This window comes from Erinaceus europaeus, chromosome 23 (genome assembly GCF_950295315.1).
Source record: "Erinaceus europaeus chromosome 23, mEriEur2.1, whole genome shotgun sequence".
NCBI classification, from domain to species: Eukaryota; Metazoa; Chordata; class Mammalia; order Eulipotyphla; family Erinaceidae; genus Erinaceus; species Erinaceus europaeus.
In genome coordinates this window covers 5,692,161-5,710,101 of record NC_080184.1, presented here as the reverse complement: position 1 = coordinate 5,710,101, position 17,941 = coordinate 5,692,161, and the positions used below count along the sequence as shown (strand labels likewise).

General features: G+C 39.6%; 2 protein-coding genes across 5 annotated transcripts in view; both read left to right on the top strand.

Annotated features, from left to right (window-relative positions):
• The window catches only part of LOC132535582 (zinc finger protein 709-like), a 31,866-nt gene extending 15,461 nt beyond the window's left edge, over positions 1 to 16,405 (top strand). The window contains exons 1-4 of one of the 2 annotated variants that reach the window (XM_060182102.1): positions 10,846 to 12,021; positions 12,817 to 12,943; positions 13,117 to 13,177; positions 13,864 to 16,405. In XM_060182102.1, coding sequence (XP_060038085.1) covers positions 12,019 to 12,021; positions 12,817 to 12,943; positions 13,117 to 13,177; positions 13,864 to 15,499 — 1,827 coding nt within the window. In that variant the 5' untranslated portion in view covers positions 10,846 to 12,018 and the 3' untranslated portion in view covers positions 15,500 to 16,405. Of the gene's footprint in view, positions 1 to 10,845; positions 12,022 to 12,816; positions 12,944 to 13,116; positions 13,178 to 13,863 lie in introns of those variants that run through there. The other variant, XM_060182101.1, reaches the window with a different exon arrangement.
• Positions 1 to 17,941, top strand: part of LOC103123672 (zinc finger protein 709-like) — a 418,768-nt gene that overhangs the window by 229,694 nt on the left and 171,133 nt on the right. The gene's annotated exons all lie outside the window — the stretch shown is intronic.

Sequence of the window (17,941 nt, the reverse complement as noted above, 5' to 3'; positions counted from 1 at the left end):
CAAAAGGGAATAAATAAATGAATATTTTTTAAAAATGTAAATATACTGGTCCAGGAGGTGGCACAGTGATAAAGCTTTGGACTCTCAAGCATGAGGTCCTGAGTTCGATCCCCGGCAGCACGTGTGCCAGAGTGATGTCTGGTTCTTTCTCTCTCTTCCTGTCTTTCTCATAAATAAATAAAATCTTTAAAAAGAAAAAGAAACTTACGTATTAAAAAAAAGAATTTAAATATATATGGGATCTTTATTTACTTATTTTCTCGAAATAGCTAGAAATTGAGAAGGGAGTGATAGAGAGAAAGAGAGACAGAGAGATACCTGCAGCCCTACTTTACTGCTTGCAAAGCTTTCCCCCTGCAGGTGGGGATCAGGGACTTGAATCCGGGTCCTCGGGCACTGTAGCGTGCATTCAACCAGGTGTGCCGCCACCAGTCTTCCCTGTTAAGGAATTTTTAAGTGTCATACTCAAATATCCAGTTGGGTCATAAAGAGGGAAACTTCAAGAGTGTCACTGAGGTTTCTTTATTGTTTCTTGCCCTCTACAGGAAATAGGAAATAAGTAAAATTATTCCACCAGGAGAAATTAAGTTCAGTAGAACATAATTTCTTATACCTAAAGACTTCTATTTCTCTGCCCATGCAGTCTATGTGGGATGAAGAATTCTTTTATTTTTGTTTATTGTTTTTTAAAATTTTTTTATATTTATTTATTTTCCCTTTTTTTGCCCTTGTTGCTTAAATTGTTGTGGTTATTGATGTCGTCCCTGTTGGATAGGACAGAGAGAAATGGAGAGAGGAGGGGAAGACAGAGAGGGGAGAGAAAGAGAGACACCTGCTGACCTGTTTCACCGCTTGTGAAACGACTCCCCTGCAGGTGGGGAGCCGGGGACTCGAACCGGGATTTTTACGACGGTTCTTGGGCTTTGCGCCAAGTGCACTTAACCCGCTGTGCCACCACTCTACTCCCCGGATGAAGAATTCTTATCTTGAGGAGGTGAGTGATGGTGCACCCAGTTAGGCAAACAAGTTACCATGTACAAGGGACCCAATTTCAAGCCCCGCTCCCCACTTGTATGGGGGATGATAACGAGCAGTGAAGTAGGTCTGCAGGAGTCTCTCCCTTTCTATCTGTCCCATTATCAATTTATCTCTTTCCTATCACTGCTGGAGCCATCAGTGCTGGCACTGATTCCCAGCAATAATGCGGATGGCAGGAAAAAAAATCTTATCTAATTTTGGAATGCGACAGTTGAAAATGCTTTCATCAGGAGTCAGGCGGTAGCGCAGCAAGTTAAGTGCAAATGGTGCAAAGCGCAAGACCGGTGGCAAGGATCCGGTTCGAGCCCCAGGCTTCCCACCTGCAGGGGAGTCGCTTCACAGGCGATGAAGCAGGTCTGCAGGTGTCTATCTTTCTCTCCCCCTCTCTGTCTTCCTCTACTCTCTCCATTTCTCTCTGTCCTATCCAATGACACTGATAACAACTTCTTCTAGCGTTTGCCCTTCTTCCGTAGCCAGTCAACAGCATCAGGTTGAGCCTGATGTAAAGTTTCGAGACCTCCTTTGAATCTGGAGAGGTGGCAGTCGTTGACTATGTGGGTCATAGTCTGTCTGGAGCCGCAGGGGCAGTTCGGGTCGTCTCTGGCTCCCCAGCGATAATTAAAAAAAAATAATAATACTGTAGTCCTGTGGAAAAAAATAATTAATAAATATAAATAAATTATATAGCAAAAACACAAATTACATAGTTTGGCTTCTGGGCCTCTTGTACACAGATTCTATGTCTATAATGTTTTTGGGTTTTTTTTTAGGTTTTTTGTTTTTAATTTTATTTTGCCTCCAGGATTATTGCTGGAGCTCAGTACCTGCACTAAAAATCCACTGCTCCTGGAGATAATTTTTTCCCTTCTTGTTGCCCTTGTTGTTTATTATTGTTGTTATTATTGCTGTTGAATACAACAGAGAAAAATCGAGAGAGATGGGGAAGAGAAAGATAAGACATCTACAGACTGGCTTTATTGCTTGTGAAGCTACCACCCTGCAGATGGGGAACTGGGGGCTCGAACTGGGATCTTTATGCCAGTCCTTGTGCTTTGCGCCATGTGCACTTAAACCCCTGCTCTACCGCCCAGCCCCTATAGTGGTTTTAACTACATCACTGCTCACTTCGGCCTTACTGTGATCCCAGGGGTTGAACCTTGACCATTGAACCTTGAAGAATCAGACTTTAATGTCTTGGCATAACTATTATACTCTCTATCCCCAGTCCCAAATTACGTATTTGTTCAATGGTGGACTAAACCATATATAATTTTTCTGCTCTCAGAAAACTTTTTTTTTTTAACAGATCACTGTTCAGCTCTGGTTATGGTGGTGTGGGGGATTGAACCTGAGACTTTGGAGCCTCAGGCATGAGAATCTCTTTGCATAATCTTTATGCTACCTCCATACCACTTTTTCATTCAAATACACAGAGACATAGATAGCTAAGCACTGGATTTTCCCTGATGTCACAGAGTTGTGTTGTCAGGATTGAGACCTGGGCTATGACAAGCCACTTACCCCCTACCTGGTAAATTATAATTTGTCTTGATATTACATGGTTTTTTTACATGGTGTACCTATAGCCACACCCTACTTTTTTTTTTTTTACTAAAACCTACTTATATCCTATTGATCAACATAGACCTTAATATATTTATAACTAGTATGTGTGTGTGTGTGTGTGTGTGTGTGTGTGTGTGTGTGTGTGTGTATAACTATGGTCCCACCAAGTTTTTTTTTTTTTTTTTTTTATTTAAGAAAGGATAAATTAACAAAACCATAGGGTAGGAGGGGTACAACTCCACACAATTCCCATGACCCAATATCCATATCCCATCCCCTCCCCTGATAGCTTTCCCATTCTCTATCCCTTTGGGAGCATGGACCCAGGGTCGTTGTGGGTTGCAGAAGGTGGAAGGTCCCACCAAGTTTAAGAAGGTGCCTTTGATCATCTTAAGTGCGTGACTGAATATATATTTTTAGACAGAGACAAAGTCAGACACTGATGGAGACCACAACACCAAAATTTCCTTCAGTGCATAGGGGCTGGGTTTGAACCTAGCTATGAACCTGGCAAAGAAGGTTACAATAATGTTTTCACTGACCATGTGTGAATATACTATTGAAGACTCACAAAGACAACGTATCTTTTTTCAAAAAATTTTTTTGTATTATTTATTTATTTAAATATTTTATTTACATATTAATGAGAAAGATAGAGGAGAGAGAAAGAAACAGACATCACTTTGGTACATGTGCTACAGGGGATTGAACTCAGGACCGAACGCTTGAGAGTGCAATGCTTTTAACCATTGTACCATCTCCCAGACCATGGCCAATATATCTCCTAACCACCTACATCCTGGTCTTACCCAAGTTCTCCCTGCTTAATGGCTTCCCTCCTGTCAGCAGATGTCACATAGAGAACTAGGGAGCCCTGAAGCAGTGATTAACAAATGAAAATTCAGTAATAATGTTGCTGATCATATATTGACTCAACAAAATAGGACCTCAGTACCCTAACATCCAAAATATTAATATAGTTTGGTACCATTACTCATGAGTTTGAAATTTTTTTAAAAAAAATTTTTATTGGGGAATTAATGTTTTACATTCGACAGTAAATACAATAGTTTGTACATGGATAGCATAACATTTCTCAGTTTTCCATATAACAATACAACCCCCACTAGGTCCTCTGCCATCCTTTTTGGACCTGTATTCTCCCCCCCACCCCCACCCACCCCAGAGTCTTTTACATTGGTGCAATACGCCAATTCCAGTTCAGGTTCTACTTGTGTTTTCTCTTCTGATCTTGTTTTTCAACTTCTGCCAGAAGGTGAGATCATCCCATATTCATCCTTCTGTTTCTGACTTATTTCACTTAACATGAACTTTTCAAGGTCCATCCAAAATGGGCTGAAAATTGTGAAGTCACTATTTTTTATAGCTGAGTAGTTAGTATTCCATTGTGTATATAGACCACAGCTTGCTCAGCCACTCATCTGTTGTTGGACTCCTGGGTTGCTTCCAGGTTTTGGCTATTACAAATTGTGCTGATAAGAACATATGTGTACACAGATCTTTTTGGATGGGTGTGTTGGGTTCCTTAGGATATATCCCCAATTGAGAGTCAGGCGGTAGTGCAGCGTGTTAAGCGCACGGATGGGCAATAAGGTAAGGATATATCCCCAGGAGAGGAATTGCAGGGTCATAGGGTAGGTCCATTCCTAGCCTTCTGAGAGTTCTCCAGACTGTTCTCCACAGAGGTTGGACCAATTGATATTCCCACCAGCAGTACAGGAAGGTTCCTTTGACCCATCAACCTTTCTAGCATTTGCTGCTGCTACCTTTTTTGATGTATGACATTCTCACAGGAGTGAAGTGGTATCTCATTGTTGTCTTGATTTGCATTACTCTGACAATCAAAGACTGTGTTGCTGTTAGTATATTGCTGTAGCTCTTTCAGTAGATGTTTTATGTATTTAGATGGCTTCTCATTAGGTGCATAGATGTTAATAATTCTTAAGTCTTCTTGGTTGACTGATCCTCTGAACATTAAGTAATGTCCATTCCAATCTTTTAAAATTTTAATTATTTTAAAGTCTATCGTGTCAGATATGAGAATAGCTGTTCCTACCCTTTTTTGTGGGCCATTGGCCTGTATGATCATTTCCATCCTTTCACTTTGAGTCTATGTTTGTCTTGTTGAGTTAGGTGGGTTTCCTGTAGATAGCATATTGTTGGGTTGTGTTTTCTGATCCATCTTCCTACTCTATGTCTTTTAATAGGTGAATTCAGGCCATTGACATTTATTGATATCAAAGATTGAAGATATTTTAACACCATTCTTGTAGAGTTTTAGAGTGTTCTGATATATGGCATATTTATGGTGGTATGACTGTTTATAGGAGACCTTTCAGACCTTCTTTCAGGGCAAGCTTGGTGATAGTTGATTCTTTCAACTGTTGCTTGTCTGAGAAGGTTTTTATCCCTCCATCTAGTCTGAATGACAGTCTAGCAAGATACAGTAGTCTTGCTTGAAATCCTTTTTCATTGAGCACTCTGTAGATATCTTGCCATTCCCTTCTGACCTTTATTGTTTATGTGAAGAAGTCTGCTGCTAATTTTTTTTTAAATTTTTTCTTTTTGTTTTTATTTAAACATTGACAAAACCATAGGATAAGAGGGGTTCATCACACAGTTCATCACACTTATCATCACACAGTTCCCATCACCAGACCTCCATATACCATCCCCTCCACTGATAGCTTTCCTATTCTTTAATCCTCTGGGAGTATGGACCCAAGATCATTTGGGATGTAGAACACTGAAGATCTGGCTTCTGTAATTGTTTCCCCCACTAAACATGGGAATTGACAGGTCAATCCATACTCCCAGCCTGTTTCTCTCTTTCCCTAGTGGGGAAGAGCTGTGGGGAAGCAGAGCTCCAAGTCACATTGGTGAGGTTGTCTGTCCAGGGAAGTCTGGTTGCATGCTGCTAGTATTTGGAACCTGGCGGCTGAAAAGAAAGTTAATATACAAAGCCAAACAAATTGTTCAACAATCATGGACCTAAAGGCTGGAATAGTGCAGATGAAGTGTTGGGGAGGTCCTCCATTTTGTAGATAGCTAGTGGGCATATTTTAGTTATATTTCAAAGGGCCTGTAGCTATACTAGTGTTTTGTTTGTTTGTTTTTGCCTGAGCCTGAAATCTGATATGCAGGTGGATCCTAATTATTTCTGGGGAGTCTGCTGCTAATCTTATGGGTTTTCATCTGTAGGTGACTCTTTGTTTTTCTCTTACAGCCTTCAGGATTCTTTATCCTTATTCCTTTCCATTCTCAATATGATGTGTCTTGGTGTCTTTAATTCTGTTTGGGACCCTCTGGGCTTCTTGAAACTTTATGTCTTTGATGTTGTCTAGATTAGAGAAGTTCTCAGCTATTATGTCCTGAAGAATGCTTTCTTCCCCTCCCTCCCTTTTTTCCTCTGGTAAGCCAATAATGCATATATTGTTTCTTTTGAAGTCATCCCATATGTCTCTGTTGTTGTTTTCAGTATCCATTAATCTCTTGAGATCTTTTACTTCCTTTTTAGTGGTCTCTAATTTGTCCTCGGTCTTGCTAATTCTGTCTTCAGCCTCATTGATTCTATTCTCTCTCCCCTTTACTGTTTTCTGGAGTTCATCTATTTTGTTAGCCTGTTCTGATACTGTTAGCTTGTTCAGCTAGTTGTGGTCTTAGCTCAACTATTTCAGCTTTCAGCTCCTAATAACCTTGAGATAATTATTGTTTTCTTCCAGAGCCTCATTTGTTGTTTCTGCATTTCTGATGACAAGTCTTTCAAACTCTTTACTCACTCCTGTGATTATTTCCTTAGCTAGTGGTTAGGTATTGACCTCATAATTTTGTGCTTCAACCTTTGTGGGGCTTTTAGCTGGACTCTTGTCCTGGTTCATTTGTCCAATATTTCTTCTTATTGGTTTGACCATTCCATATAGTATGTTATGAGGTCCCTCTCTCAGTACTTTTCAAATTACTGATCACTCTTGCCTGGATTGACTTGTGTCTAAGTAAGGTAATTAAAGGGTTCACAGTTGTGCAAATTGACAGTTGTGTCAATATTATTTTAATCCCTGAGTTGAAGCACAGTGGCTTAAAAACATCTTTTGGGGGAGTTGGGTGGTAGCACAGTGGGTTAAGAGCAGGTGGCGTAAAGCGTAAGGACCAGCTTAAGGATTCCGGTTCGAGCCCCCGACTCCCCACCTGCAGGGGAGTCCCTTCACAGGCAGTGAAGCAGGTCTGCAGGTGTCTGTCTTTCTCTCCCACTCTCTGTCATCCCCTCCTCTCTCCATTTCTCTCTGTCCTATCCAACAGTGACAATAACAACAACAATAATAACCACAACAATAAAAGCAACAAGGGCAACAAAAGGGAGTAAATAAATATTTTTAAAAAAATCTTTTGTCCTTTTTCTTTCCTGTAGGGTATGGGAGCCTGAGGGCTTTTAAACTATAAGTAGGCTTCTTAGCTTAATCCCTCACTCTGTTGATTTGGTGGATTCCTGAAGTTGTTCTAGTCCTGCCTTGTTGCGGTCCCAGATGATCTCCTTTGGTATTCCTAGTTGACCCAGGAGAGGAGAGGAGAGAAACACAGTTGCTGCTGCTCCATAACCCTGCCTCCGGAAGTCCCCTGAAATTTTGAAAGTGGTGTTGAAAACATGTTAGGAAGACTGTACCATTCTAGTCCTTCATTGATTTTTATCAACATTTTATTCCAAGGCAATGTCTTACACACATGTAATTTCACCTTTCTGGGGCTACTTATTCATTCAGAGACACCACAGCTCTTGAGCTTCTCCTCTTGCAATGGTCAAGCCATATACTGCCAGGTTGGAACCTGGGTCTTATTCATGTCAAGGCACAGGATGTAAAATTCCACACTGTTTCCACCACCAGAGTTCTTTGTCCACATTCCCTTCATTGGAAACTACAGCAGTTCTATCGAGGTCCTATTAGGGAATTCTGCCAGAAATTTTAGAGACTGGAGCTGCAGTAGGTAGAGGAGGAAGGAGTTTTTTTTATTCATGTGGACCAAGAGTTCAAATCACTCTGAAAACCCCCATCCATGAACAAAGAGACAGAACAAGCTTATATACGAGATGCAGGCTTAGAGCCAAAAAGTGTCATTACAGAAGCAGAGGTTACAAGGATAAGGGGGTTGGACTTGTACCTAATACTCAGTGTCTAGTTGCCTTACTTACTGTTATGGTCACTTATCTTTTCTTGCACAACTATGTCTGGGCAATTCACCTTGGTTACTATAGATACAGCCAGGCACATCCTAGTCTCCATCCATATAAGGTATTTGATTTTTTTCTGGCCTTCCACTCCACTTATCTACTGTTTACTCAGTGAAGGTCAGTCTGACATTCCTTGTTTCTGTTCTTTGTTTTCATTTACTTGACCTTTTGCATCACCACCTGACTCAATCTCAAACGTTGGCACATATTCAGTCCTTCTGCACATTCTGTCTTCAGCTTTCCTGTTCTGTGTTGGGGCCTTCTTACAAACTTACCATAATAATAGTATAAGCATATTCAGAGGCTTACTGTTTGGAGATTCCCTCTCATTCCTTCCTGTACTTGACCATGTGATGGATCTTTATTCTTACATCTCTATTTTTGTTGGGAGCCAGATGGATTCTTGCATGACTATTTGTAATTCCATGGCCCTAACTGTTGCCTTAGTTCTTGCCTATACAAACTTGACAACTGGACATAACAAATAAGTCCCAAACATCAGGGCCATAACAACCATTAACTATGGTCTGGCCAGTGGGGCCAGCCATGCTTTCTACTCCAGTTAATTGAAGTCAGCTGGTGTTCCAGGGTCCCTGACATTCTCAGAAGGCAGCTTCTAAATCTGCACTGACCCCATCTTGGATCTTATTAAATTCTCTATCTATCAGGAATCAGAGACTGTCTTGTCTCTGTGGGTTGGGGCGCTAATCAGAACAGAGCAATCACATACATTGTAGGGTACACAGTAGAAACATTATAGCAACAGGTGTTAAAGTGACTCACTTTCAGTCTTGAAGACTAGTATAATTTTGACTAAGTAATTGAGAAACAGAGAGGAATAAGTTAAACGCACCAGCTAGGAAAGGCACCATCAGCAAGAGTGGGGTCTAGACAGGAAGCAGGGGCACTGGTGGAGATGGGTGCATTTTCTGTCTCATACAAAGTGCACCTGATTTCCTGCTGGCACTTCTTGAGGGAACTTCAGTCAGGCAAATCGCCTCCATCCACACTATCCAGGTGTGTAGTGTTCTCTAGGCAAACACCCTTCTTAGAAGGTCACTGAAAAGTCTTCTTGCTACACAATGATTTTGATCCCTTTGTGAGGGAATTTACAGAATTTTAGACTTATAATATGATTGTGGTATGTTTTTAAGAAGGCCCCATCTCGGAGCCCAAAAACTAAAAAAAATAATAAAGGGTTAAAAATGTGTAGAAAGACTGAGTATGTACCAATTTTGATATTGAGTCAGGTAGTGATGCAGAAGGTCATGTAAGTGAAAGTAAAGAATTGAAATGAAGGACAGACTGACCTTCACTGAGTGAGTAGCAGATAAGTGGAACAGAAGGCCAGCAAAGTAAAACGCCTTCTCTAGAGAATAACAAAATCCTAATTGCCTTTGTAGTCATGATTGCTAACTGCTGTATTTTGCTTTTGTATTTTTGCTTCCTTCCAACAGCTGCTTGTTACATCAGTTTCTGTAGCCTGAGTCATATGTTACATTTCTAGAGTGTATAATAACTGAAACTAAACTTTGTGCTTGGCCCAGGGTTTTCAGAGTGATCTGAGCTTTTGGCCCATGCAAATAAAAACTCCCTTCTCCTCCATCCACCTCGGCTCCAGTCTTTCTGAACTGGAGCAGAATTTTCTTAATACTTCATTTACTTATTGGATAGAGACAGGTATTGGGAGAAAGAAAAAGAAAGAAACCTGCAGCTTTACATTTTATGAGCCTTCTTGCCTTCAGGAGGGGACTTGAACCTATGTCCTTGTACATTGTAACAAGTGTGCTAAACTGGGGACACCAAAGCCAAACTTCTTTAAAAATCTACTTTTCAAATATTTTAATGAGAGAGATATAAAGAGAAAGAACAGAGTGCTAGATCTGTTTGTTTTATGGTGTTGCTGGGCATTGAACCTGGGGCCTTGAGGGTCTTCAATCATAAAAGTCAGTTTGCATAAACATGCTATTCTACAACATTCCTTTAGATTTTTTTTTTTTCCAGAGCACTGCTTAGTTCTTTTTTTTTTTTTTACACTATGTTTTATTGGTTTCATAGAAGGAGGAAGAGAATGTTCTTGTTTCTTCAATCTTTTGGAAGAGCTTAAAAGTATAGGTATTAAATGTTTCCTAAAGGTCATGTAGAATTTGTTTTTAAAGCTATCTGGTCCTGGACTTTTGTTGTTGGGAAAATTCTTTTTGTTGTTTATTTATTTATTTTCCCTTTTGTTGCCCTTGTTTTTTATTGTTGTAGTTATTGTTGTTGATGTTGTCGTTGTTTGATAGGACAGAGAGAAATGGAAAGAGGAGGGGAAGACAGAGAAGGGGAGAGAAAGACACCAGAAGACCAGCTTCACCACCTGTGAAGTGACTTCCCTGCAGGTGGGAAGATGGGGCCTCGAACCGGGATCTTTACACAGGTCCTTGAGCTTTGCACCACATGCGCTTAACCTGCTGTGCTACCTCTCGACTCCCTGTTGTTAGGAAGATTCTTAATAACAGTTTTGATTTCTTTGTCTGTGATTGGTCCATTTAGGTTTTGTAGCTCTTCCTGGTTCAGTTTTGGAAGGGTATATGTTTCTAGGAATTCTTCCATTTCTTCCAGATCCTCTAGCTTGATGGCATAGAGTTGTTCATAGGAGCTTTGCATGATTTTTTTTTATTTCTGTGGTGTCTGTTGTGATATCTCCTCCATTGTTTACAATTATAGAGGTACTGGAACTAAAATGGGTACACAGACTGGTACTGGAACAAAAAATAGGTACATAGACCAGTGGAACACAATTGAAATCCCAAACTAAACCCACACACCTGTGGATATCTAATTTTTTATAAAGGGGCCCAAGTTATTAAATGGATGAAGGAGGCTCTCTTCAATAAATGGTACTAGGAAAACTGGGTAGAAACATGAACTGGGTAGAAGAATGAAACTGAAGCATTTTATCTCACCAGAAACAAAAGTCAACTCCAAATGGATCAAGGACCTGGATGTTAGACCAGAAACTATCAAATACTTAGATGAAACCATTGGTGGAATGTTTCTGTCTTTTATCCTGGGTGGGATCTTATACTCATTGTTGGTCCCTGACCACATTCCCAGAAACTCCAGGACCATAATCCACAGATAGAAAATTAGTGAAAGGGAGTCGGGCAGTAGCACAGCGGGTTAAGCACATGTGGCATGAAGCACAAGGACTGGCGTAAGGATCCCAGTTTGAGCCCCCGGCTCCCCACCTGCAGGGGAGTCACTTCATAGGCAGTGAAGCAGGTCTGCAGGTGTCTGTCATTCTCTCCCCCTCTGTCTTTCCTTGCTCTCCCCATTTCTCTCTGTCCTATCTAACAATGACAAAATCAGTAGCAACAACAATAACTACAACAACAATAAAAAACAAGGGCAACAAAAGGGAAAATAAATAAATATAAAAATTTTTTTAAAAAAGAAAGAAAAATCTTTCACACAATTATAAAAAAAAAAAAAAGAGAGAGAGAGAAAAAGTAATGAAAGAGAATGACCAGATAGACCCCATGAATGAGTGTATCTTAAGGCTCAAACCCAGATCACATGTATACAAGCCATGTGTCTTTCCAGGTGAGCACACTTGACATTTTATAAACTGGTCATTTCATTTGGGTTGGAATCTAATCCTAAATCAGAGTGAGTCCTTCCTCCCTGTGAGACAGGATGCCATGGGGAGAGAGTTGCCCACTTATTAAAGGGGTGGTAACAATGATTTTATACTAACTTGGATTATCACATGTCCCCAAGACCACCTGGTATAGTTCCACATCAGAGAATAGCTCCATAGGAAGAACTTAGACCCTGAATCTGAAATGTATTCTTATGTGATGGTACTTTTTTTTTTTATGGTATAATTTAAGACAGTGTTGCCTGATCAGGTAATAATCCTGAAATGGGGATATGGGGTTTTTTCTGAGAAAAATTATTTCCAATAGGTAATATGTTTTATACCCTTGTGCATACAATTCATCCAACCTGAGTGAAATTCAATGAGCCTTTAGTAATTTGCAGTTCTCAGCATGTCCAGCAGCCATAGTGAGGTCCAGATCATCTGGATCAGTTTGATGACAAGGAGTGGAGCCTGGAAGATGGCACAGTGTGTAAAGCACTGAAGTCTCAAGCTGAGATCCTGAGTTCAGTTATAAGCATCATATATGGTGGGTTGAGGCTTGAATTATCTAAACTCCTCTTTCTCAATAACTAAGAAATAAATAAATAAGACAATGTTTTTTATTATTCCCTTTTGTTGCCCTTGTTGTTTTATTGTTGTAGTTATTATTATTGTTATTGATGTCATCTTTGTTGGCTAGGACAGAGAAGTGGAGAGAGGAGGGGAAGACAGAGGAGGAGAGAAAGAGAGACATCTGTAGACCTGCTTCACCACCTGTGAAATGACTCCCCTGCAAGTGGGGAGCCAAGGGCTCGAACCAGAATCCTTATGTTGGCCCTTGCGGTATGCACCATGTGTGCTTAACCCACTGTTCTACCACCCAGCCCCCTGTTCAATGTTTTATACACTTGCCCATCTACCTAAAATATCTAAATCAGTTTTTTTTAAGGTTTTATTTATTCATGAGAAAGACGAGGAGAGAGAGTAATAACTAGACATCATTCTGGTAATGTGCTGCCAGTGATTGAACTCAGGACTTCACGCTTCTGAGTCCAGGGCTTTATCCACTGTGCCACCTCCAGCACCACCCAAATCCATTTTTATCGTATGAAATATGACTGAAGGTGCTCACTCTATTAAGTTTTATTTGGTACATGAAATTCAAGGAACAGACTCTGAACCTCCTGCTTGAGAATCCTTTACTGTATTCATTGTATTCACTCCTAGGCCATGAGAATGAGCTTTTTTTTCCTGATCAAATTACCAAAGAAATATAGTCTAGTCATCCAGTGTACTTTCAGTATAAATCATATTTCATATACACATGCTGCATATATTGTAGGACTCACTAACCTGTGAAGATGTAACTGTGAACTTCAGTCAGGAGGAGTGGACACTACTAAATCCTTCCGAGAAGAAGCTCTACAAAGATGTGATGTTGGAAATATTCCATAACCTTGTCTCAATAGGTATGAATAATAATCTTTCATTTGGCAACTAGAAGGCAATTTATCTTCTTATCCTCCAGTGTTCTCCGATGTGAACTGTGGAAAAGGAGGGACTGTTAAGCAAGCAGGGCATACCTTTGACTAACAGTGGATCAGTGATTTAAATATTTCTATAGTGTCTATTTTCATTTTAGGAAAATTGCAAGAGGATCTTTTCATTGAACAACAGCAAGACCATGAAGGGAGTAAACAAAGGTGAGAGTCACATGCAGTATAAAACATATTGTCTCATCTGAGAAAGCTTGTGATTTAGACTTTTTTTCTTCCTGTGGATATGACTGATACTTGATGTCTATGGGGTTTCCCTGTGTAAATATTTTTTTTCCCAAATTTAGTATGAGAGTCATGAGTGAAATAATCAGAGAGACCACAGCACTGCTCTACCACTTATGAAGCTTCCATTGTATTTGGTAATGATTTTTTCCAGTATGTTAAAAAAAGCCTTATCATTATTGTAATTACTTATGTTTAATGATTGCCTACATTTGTGATTGTTGATATAATTTTTTTTATTGCCTCCAGAGTCATCACTGGGGTTCAGTATTGGCAGTAAGAATTCACTATTCCTGGAGACCATTTTCCCATTTTGTTTTCTTTCTAATTTTCACTAGATAGGACAGGAGGAAATTGAGAAAACATGGAGAGATAGAGTTTAGGAGAGGAAGATACACACCTGCAGATCTGATTCACCACTCAGGAAGTGAACCTTATGCTAGTGGTGGTGTAAAACTGGCTCTTTGTGTTTGATAATATGTCTGCTTAACTGGATGTACCATCACCTCCCACCTATGTAGACCATTTTTTCTAATAACATTAACTTAATTTTTATTAAAATATGTACCTAGTAACTTCTCTTTTTTTTAACTTCTCATTTTTTATAGAAACATAAAAAAGACGTTAATTGAGAAGGCTGAAAGTCTATATAGACAGAAACCTCATGAATGTGAAGTATGTCATAAGAAATTCACTTCTTCCAGTTATCTTCAAACATATGAAAGAACTCAAATCATGGGAAAATCCTATAATTGTAAACTATGTAGTAAGGAATCCATCCAACCCAGTAAACTTTGGACCCATGAGAGATCTCAAAGTGGAGAAAATTTATATGAATGTAAACAATCTAGTAAAACATTCAGTCAGTCTAGTTCTCTACATATACTTGAAAGAACTGACAGTGGAAAGAATCCTTATGAATGTAAACAATGTGGGAAAGCCTTTAGTTATTTCTCCAGTTTTCAGAGGCATGAAAGAAGTCACAGTGGAGAGAAACCCTATGAATGTAAACAATGTAGTAAAACATACAGACACTACAGTCATCTTCAGCGCCATGAAGGAACTCACAGTGGAGAGAAACCTTATGAATGTAAACAATGCAGCAAAACCTTTAGTTATTTTTCTACTCTTCAGAGGCATGAAAGAAGTCACAGTGCAGAGAAACTCTATGAATGTAAACAATGTAATAAAATGTTCAGTCATTCCAGTTATCTTCAGAAACATGAAAAAGATCACAGTGGACCAAAACCCTATGGATGTAAACAATGTAGTAAAACATTCAGTTGTCCCAGTCATCTTCAGACACATGAAAGAACTCACAGTACCAAGAAACCCTATGAATGTAAACAATGTAGTAAAGCATTCAGGCGATCCAGTCATCTTCAGCAACATGAAAGAACTCACAGTGGAGAGAAACCCTATGAATGCAAACAATGTAATAAAGCATTCAGGCAATACAGTCATCTTCAACATCATGAAAGAACTCACAGTGGAGAGAGACCTTATGAATGTAAACAATGTAGTAAAACATTTGTTTGTTCCAGGACTCTTGAGGGTCATGAAAGAATTCACAGTGGAGAGAAACCGTATGAATGTAAACAATGTAATAAAACATTCAGTTTTAATAGTTCTCTTCGGAGACATGAAAGAGCTCACAGTGGAGAGAAGCCCTATGAATGTCAACAATGTAGGAAAAGATTCAGTCGCTCCAGTCATCTTCGGACACATGAAATAACGCACAGTGGAGAGAAACCTTATGAATGTAAACAATGTAGTAAAGCCTTTGGTTATTTCTATACTCTTCAGATCCATGAAAGATCTCACAGTGGAGAGAAACCCTATGGATGTAAACAATGCAACAAAGCCTTTAGTTATTTCTCTAGTCTTCAGAGGCATGAAAGAAGTCACAGTGGAGAGAAACCCTATGTACATAAAAAATGTAAAATATTCGGGCACTACAATCATCTTCAGTGCCATGAAGGAACTCACAGTGGAGAGAAACCCTATGAATGTAAACAATGTAATAAAACATTCAGTCATTCCAGTTATCTTCAGAGACATGAAAAAAATCACAGTGAACCAAAACCCTATGTGGTGGAAGCAAAGTCAAGTCTCCTGGCTGACAAAGTACAGAGCAAGCCAGGACCGACTGCAAAACAGGAAGTCCTAGACCAAACTGAAGCTATTCATCCTTTTTGTTTAATGGCAGAGGTGAAGTCAAGTCTGTTGGCTGGCAAAGTATAGAGCAGGCCGGGGCCAACTGCAATGCAGGAAGTCCTAGACTTAACTGAAGCTATTCATCCTATTTGTTCTCAATTACATCGGTAATTTGAGGCATTATTGGCAATATTGAAAATGCACAAGTATTACCTGGTGACAATAAAAAGAGATCCCCAGGGGAAGTACATAGTGACAATTATGGCAGTGAATGTAGCAAGACTAAAAATGGCCTAAGAGTAAAAGCTGCTTCACTCATCGAGAGACTTTCAGAAAAATTGCTATTTGTCACCACTACAGCTTCTCAATTAGTTAGACTCAGACCAAAAGCCAGAACTATGGGTGGCTTATAGAATAAGTGGCAGCCTGTGGTTTCCACATAAATACATAGAGGCCCTGTCACTTACCCTCACCCACAGACCCCCCTGCTGCACTTACAGGTACCTATGATATAGAGAGAGGTTGTGTAGTTAGAGAGCTAATATAAGGGTTAATGGGTAAAAATTAGTAAACATTCATATGGGTAAAAGTTAGTGAATTCTCATATATACAAAGGTTAGCCAGTAGAGAGCCCCCATTGTGTGTGCTTACTTTACAGCAGAAGATTTCTTTAGGTAGACAGTTTGCTAGATTTTAGAAAAGTGTTACTTAGGCCCATCCAAGAATGGGTTAAGAAGAAAAGCTATTAGACTGAGCTCCAGAGAAGATATGCCAACCTAACACAATCAGCCGAAACAAAGGGAATCATGTTTTTGAAGTTATGGCCACATCAAGGCCACACGGATGGTCAAAGCCTAGGGGAGGGCAGGGTGCCACAGACCAAAGAAACTTTCAAGGAGAACATGCTTATAATGATAATAATGTCTATAGTGATAATAATGTCTGGAGTTATTTTTTAATGTTAATAAATATAGTCTTGCATGATGTCAACTATATCCAGGTGAAATGTGTTTACATGATAAAGCACTGCAGACAGAGGCCAAAAGTGCCTTTCTCCTGCACTTGAAGCAGCTGACATGTCTCTCACTTCACTCATTTCGCTGACTCCCCTTTCCTTCTGAAGGTACCCTATTTACTTCGCCGAGGCTGACCACTGGCACGTATGGATGTCAGCAATGTCGTAAAACATTCAGTTATCCCAGTAATCTTCAACGCCATGAGGGAACCCTGTGAATGTAAACAATGTAGTAAAGCATTCAGGCAATGCAGTCATCTTCAGAGATATGAAAGAGCTCACACGGGAGAGAAACCTTATGAATGTAAGCAATGTAGTAAAGCATTTGTTTATTTTAGTTCTCTTCAGGTACATGAAAGAGCTCACAGTGGAGAGAAACCCTATGAATGTAAACAGTGCAGTAAGGCATTTGCTAGTTCCAGTTCTCTTCTTCTTCTAGCGTTTTTGGAAACATGAACGAATTCACAGTAAAGAAAATAACCTATGAAAGTGAACAATGTAGTAAAACATTCTGTCAGGCTAGTAGTCTTCAGACATATGAAAGAACACTCAGTTGTATGAAACCTTATAAAAGTAAACAAATAAAATGCTCAATTGATCTAGTTCTCTTCAGATACATAAAATGACTTATAGCAGAGAAATCATATGAATGTGAATGTAAACTGACTCAAATAAAGAAGGATAATAAAGTTTTTTTAAAATCCCTGTGGGGAGATGGGCAGTAGCGCAGCGGGTTAAGTTCACATGACGCAAAGCGCAAAGACCGATGTAATGATCCCAGTTTGAGCCCCCAGCTCCCCACCTGCAGGGGAGTCGCTTCACAGGCGGTGAAACAGGTCTGCAGGTGTCTGTTCTTCTCTCCCCCTGTCTTCCCCTCCTCTCTCCATTTCTCTCTGTCCTATCTAACAATCACATAAATAATAACTACAATAAGGACAACAAAAGGGAAAATAAATAAACATAAAAAACTAAAAGAAATTTTTTAAAAATCCCTGTGAATGTTAATGTGTTGTATAATATTTAGTTGTTTCAGTTATCTTTGAAGACATTTTTTAAAAAAAACCTCAGGGCCATTCTGTGGTACACTTTGTTAAGTGATCAGTGCAATGCACAAGGACCCAGGTTCAAGCCCCTGGTCCCCAACTGCAGGAGGAAGCTTCATGAGTGGTGAAATAGGGCTGCAGGGCTCTTTTTGTCCCTCTCTCCCCCACCTCTCAATTTCTCTCTGTATCTAATTTTTAATTTAAAAAAAACAGTTCAGAGGAATCCTATAAACAAAAAATTACAAGATAATCAGTTATTGTGCTTGTATTCCTACAAAATATCTCAAGGTGGAATGTAAAATTGTGTTGTAAACAAGATAATGAACTATTCACATATTTCAGTTTTCCTAAGGTTCATTAAATGACATAGTGAAAATGATTTTTACTATGATAAGTGATGTTATAAAGACCAATGAGAGGCTGACTAGCATCCTGAGAGCTGAGGCAGTAGCTTGTGATGTAGGCTTACAG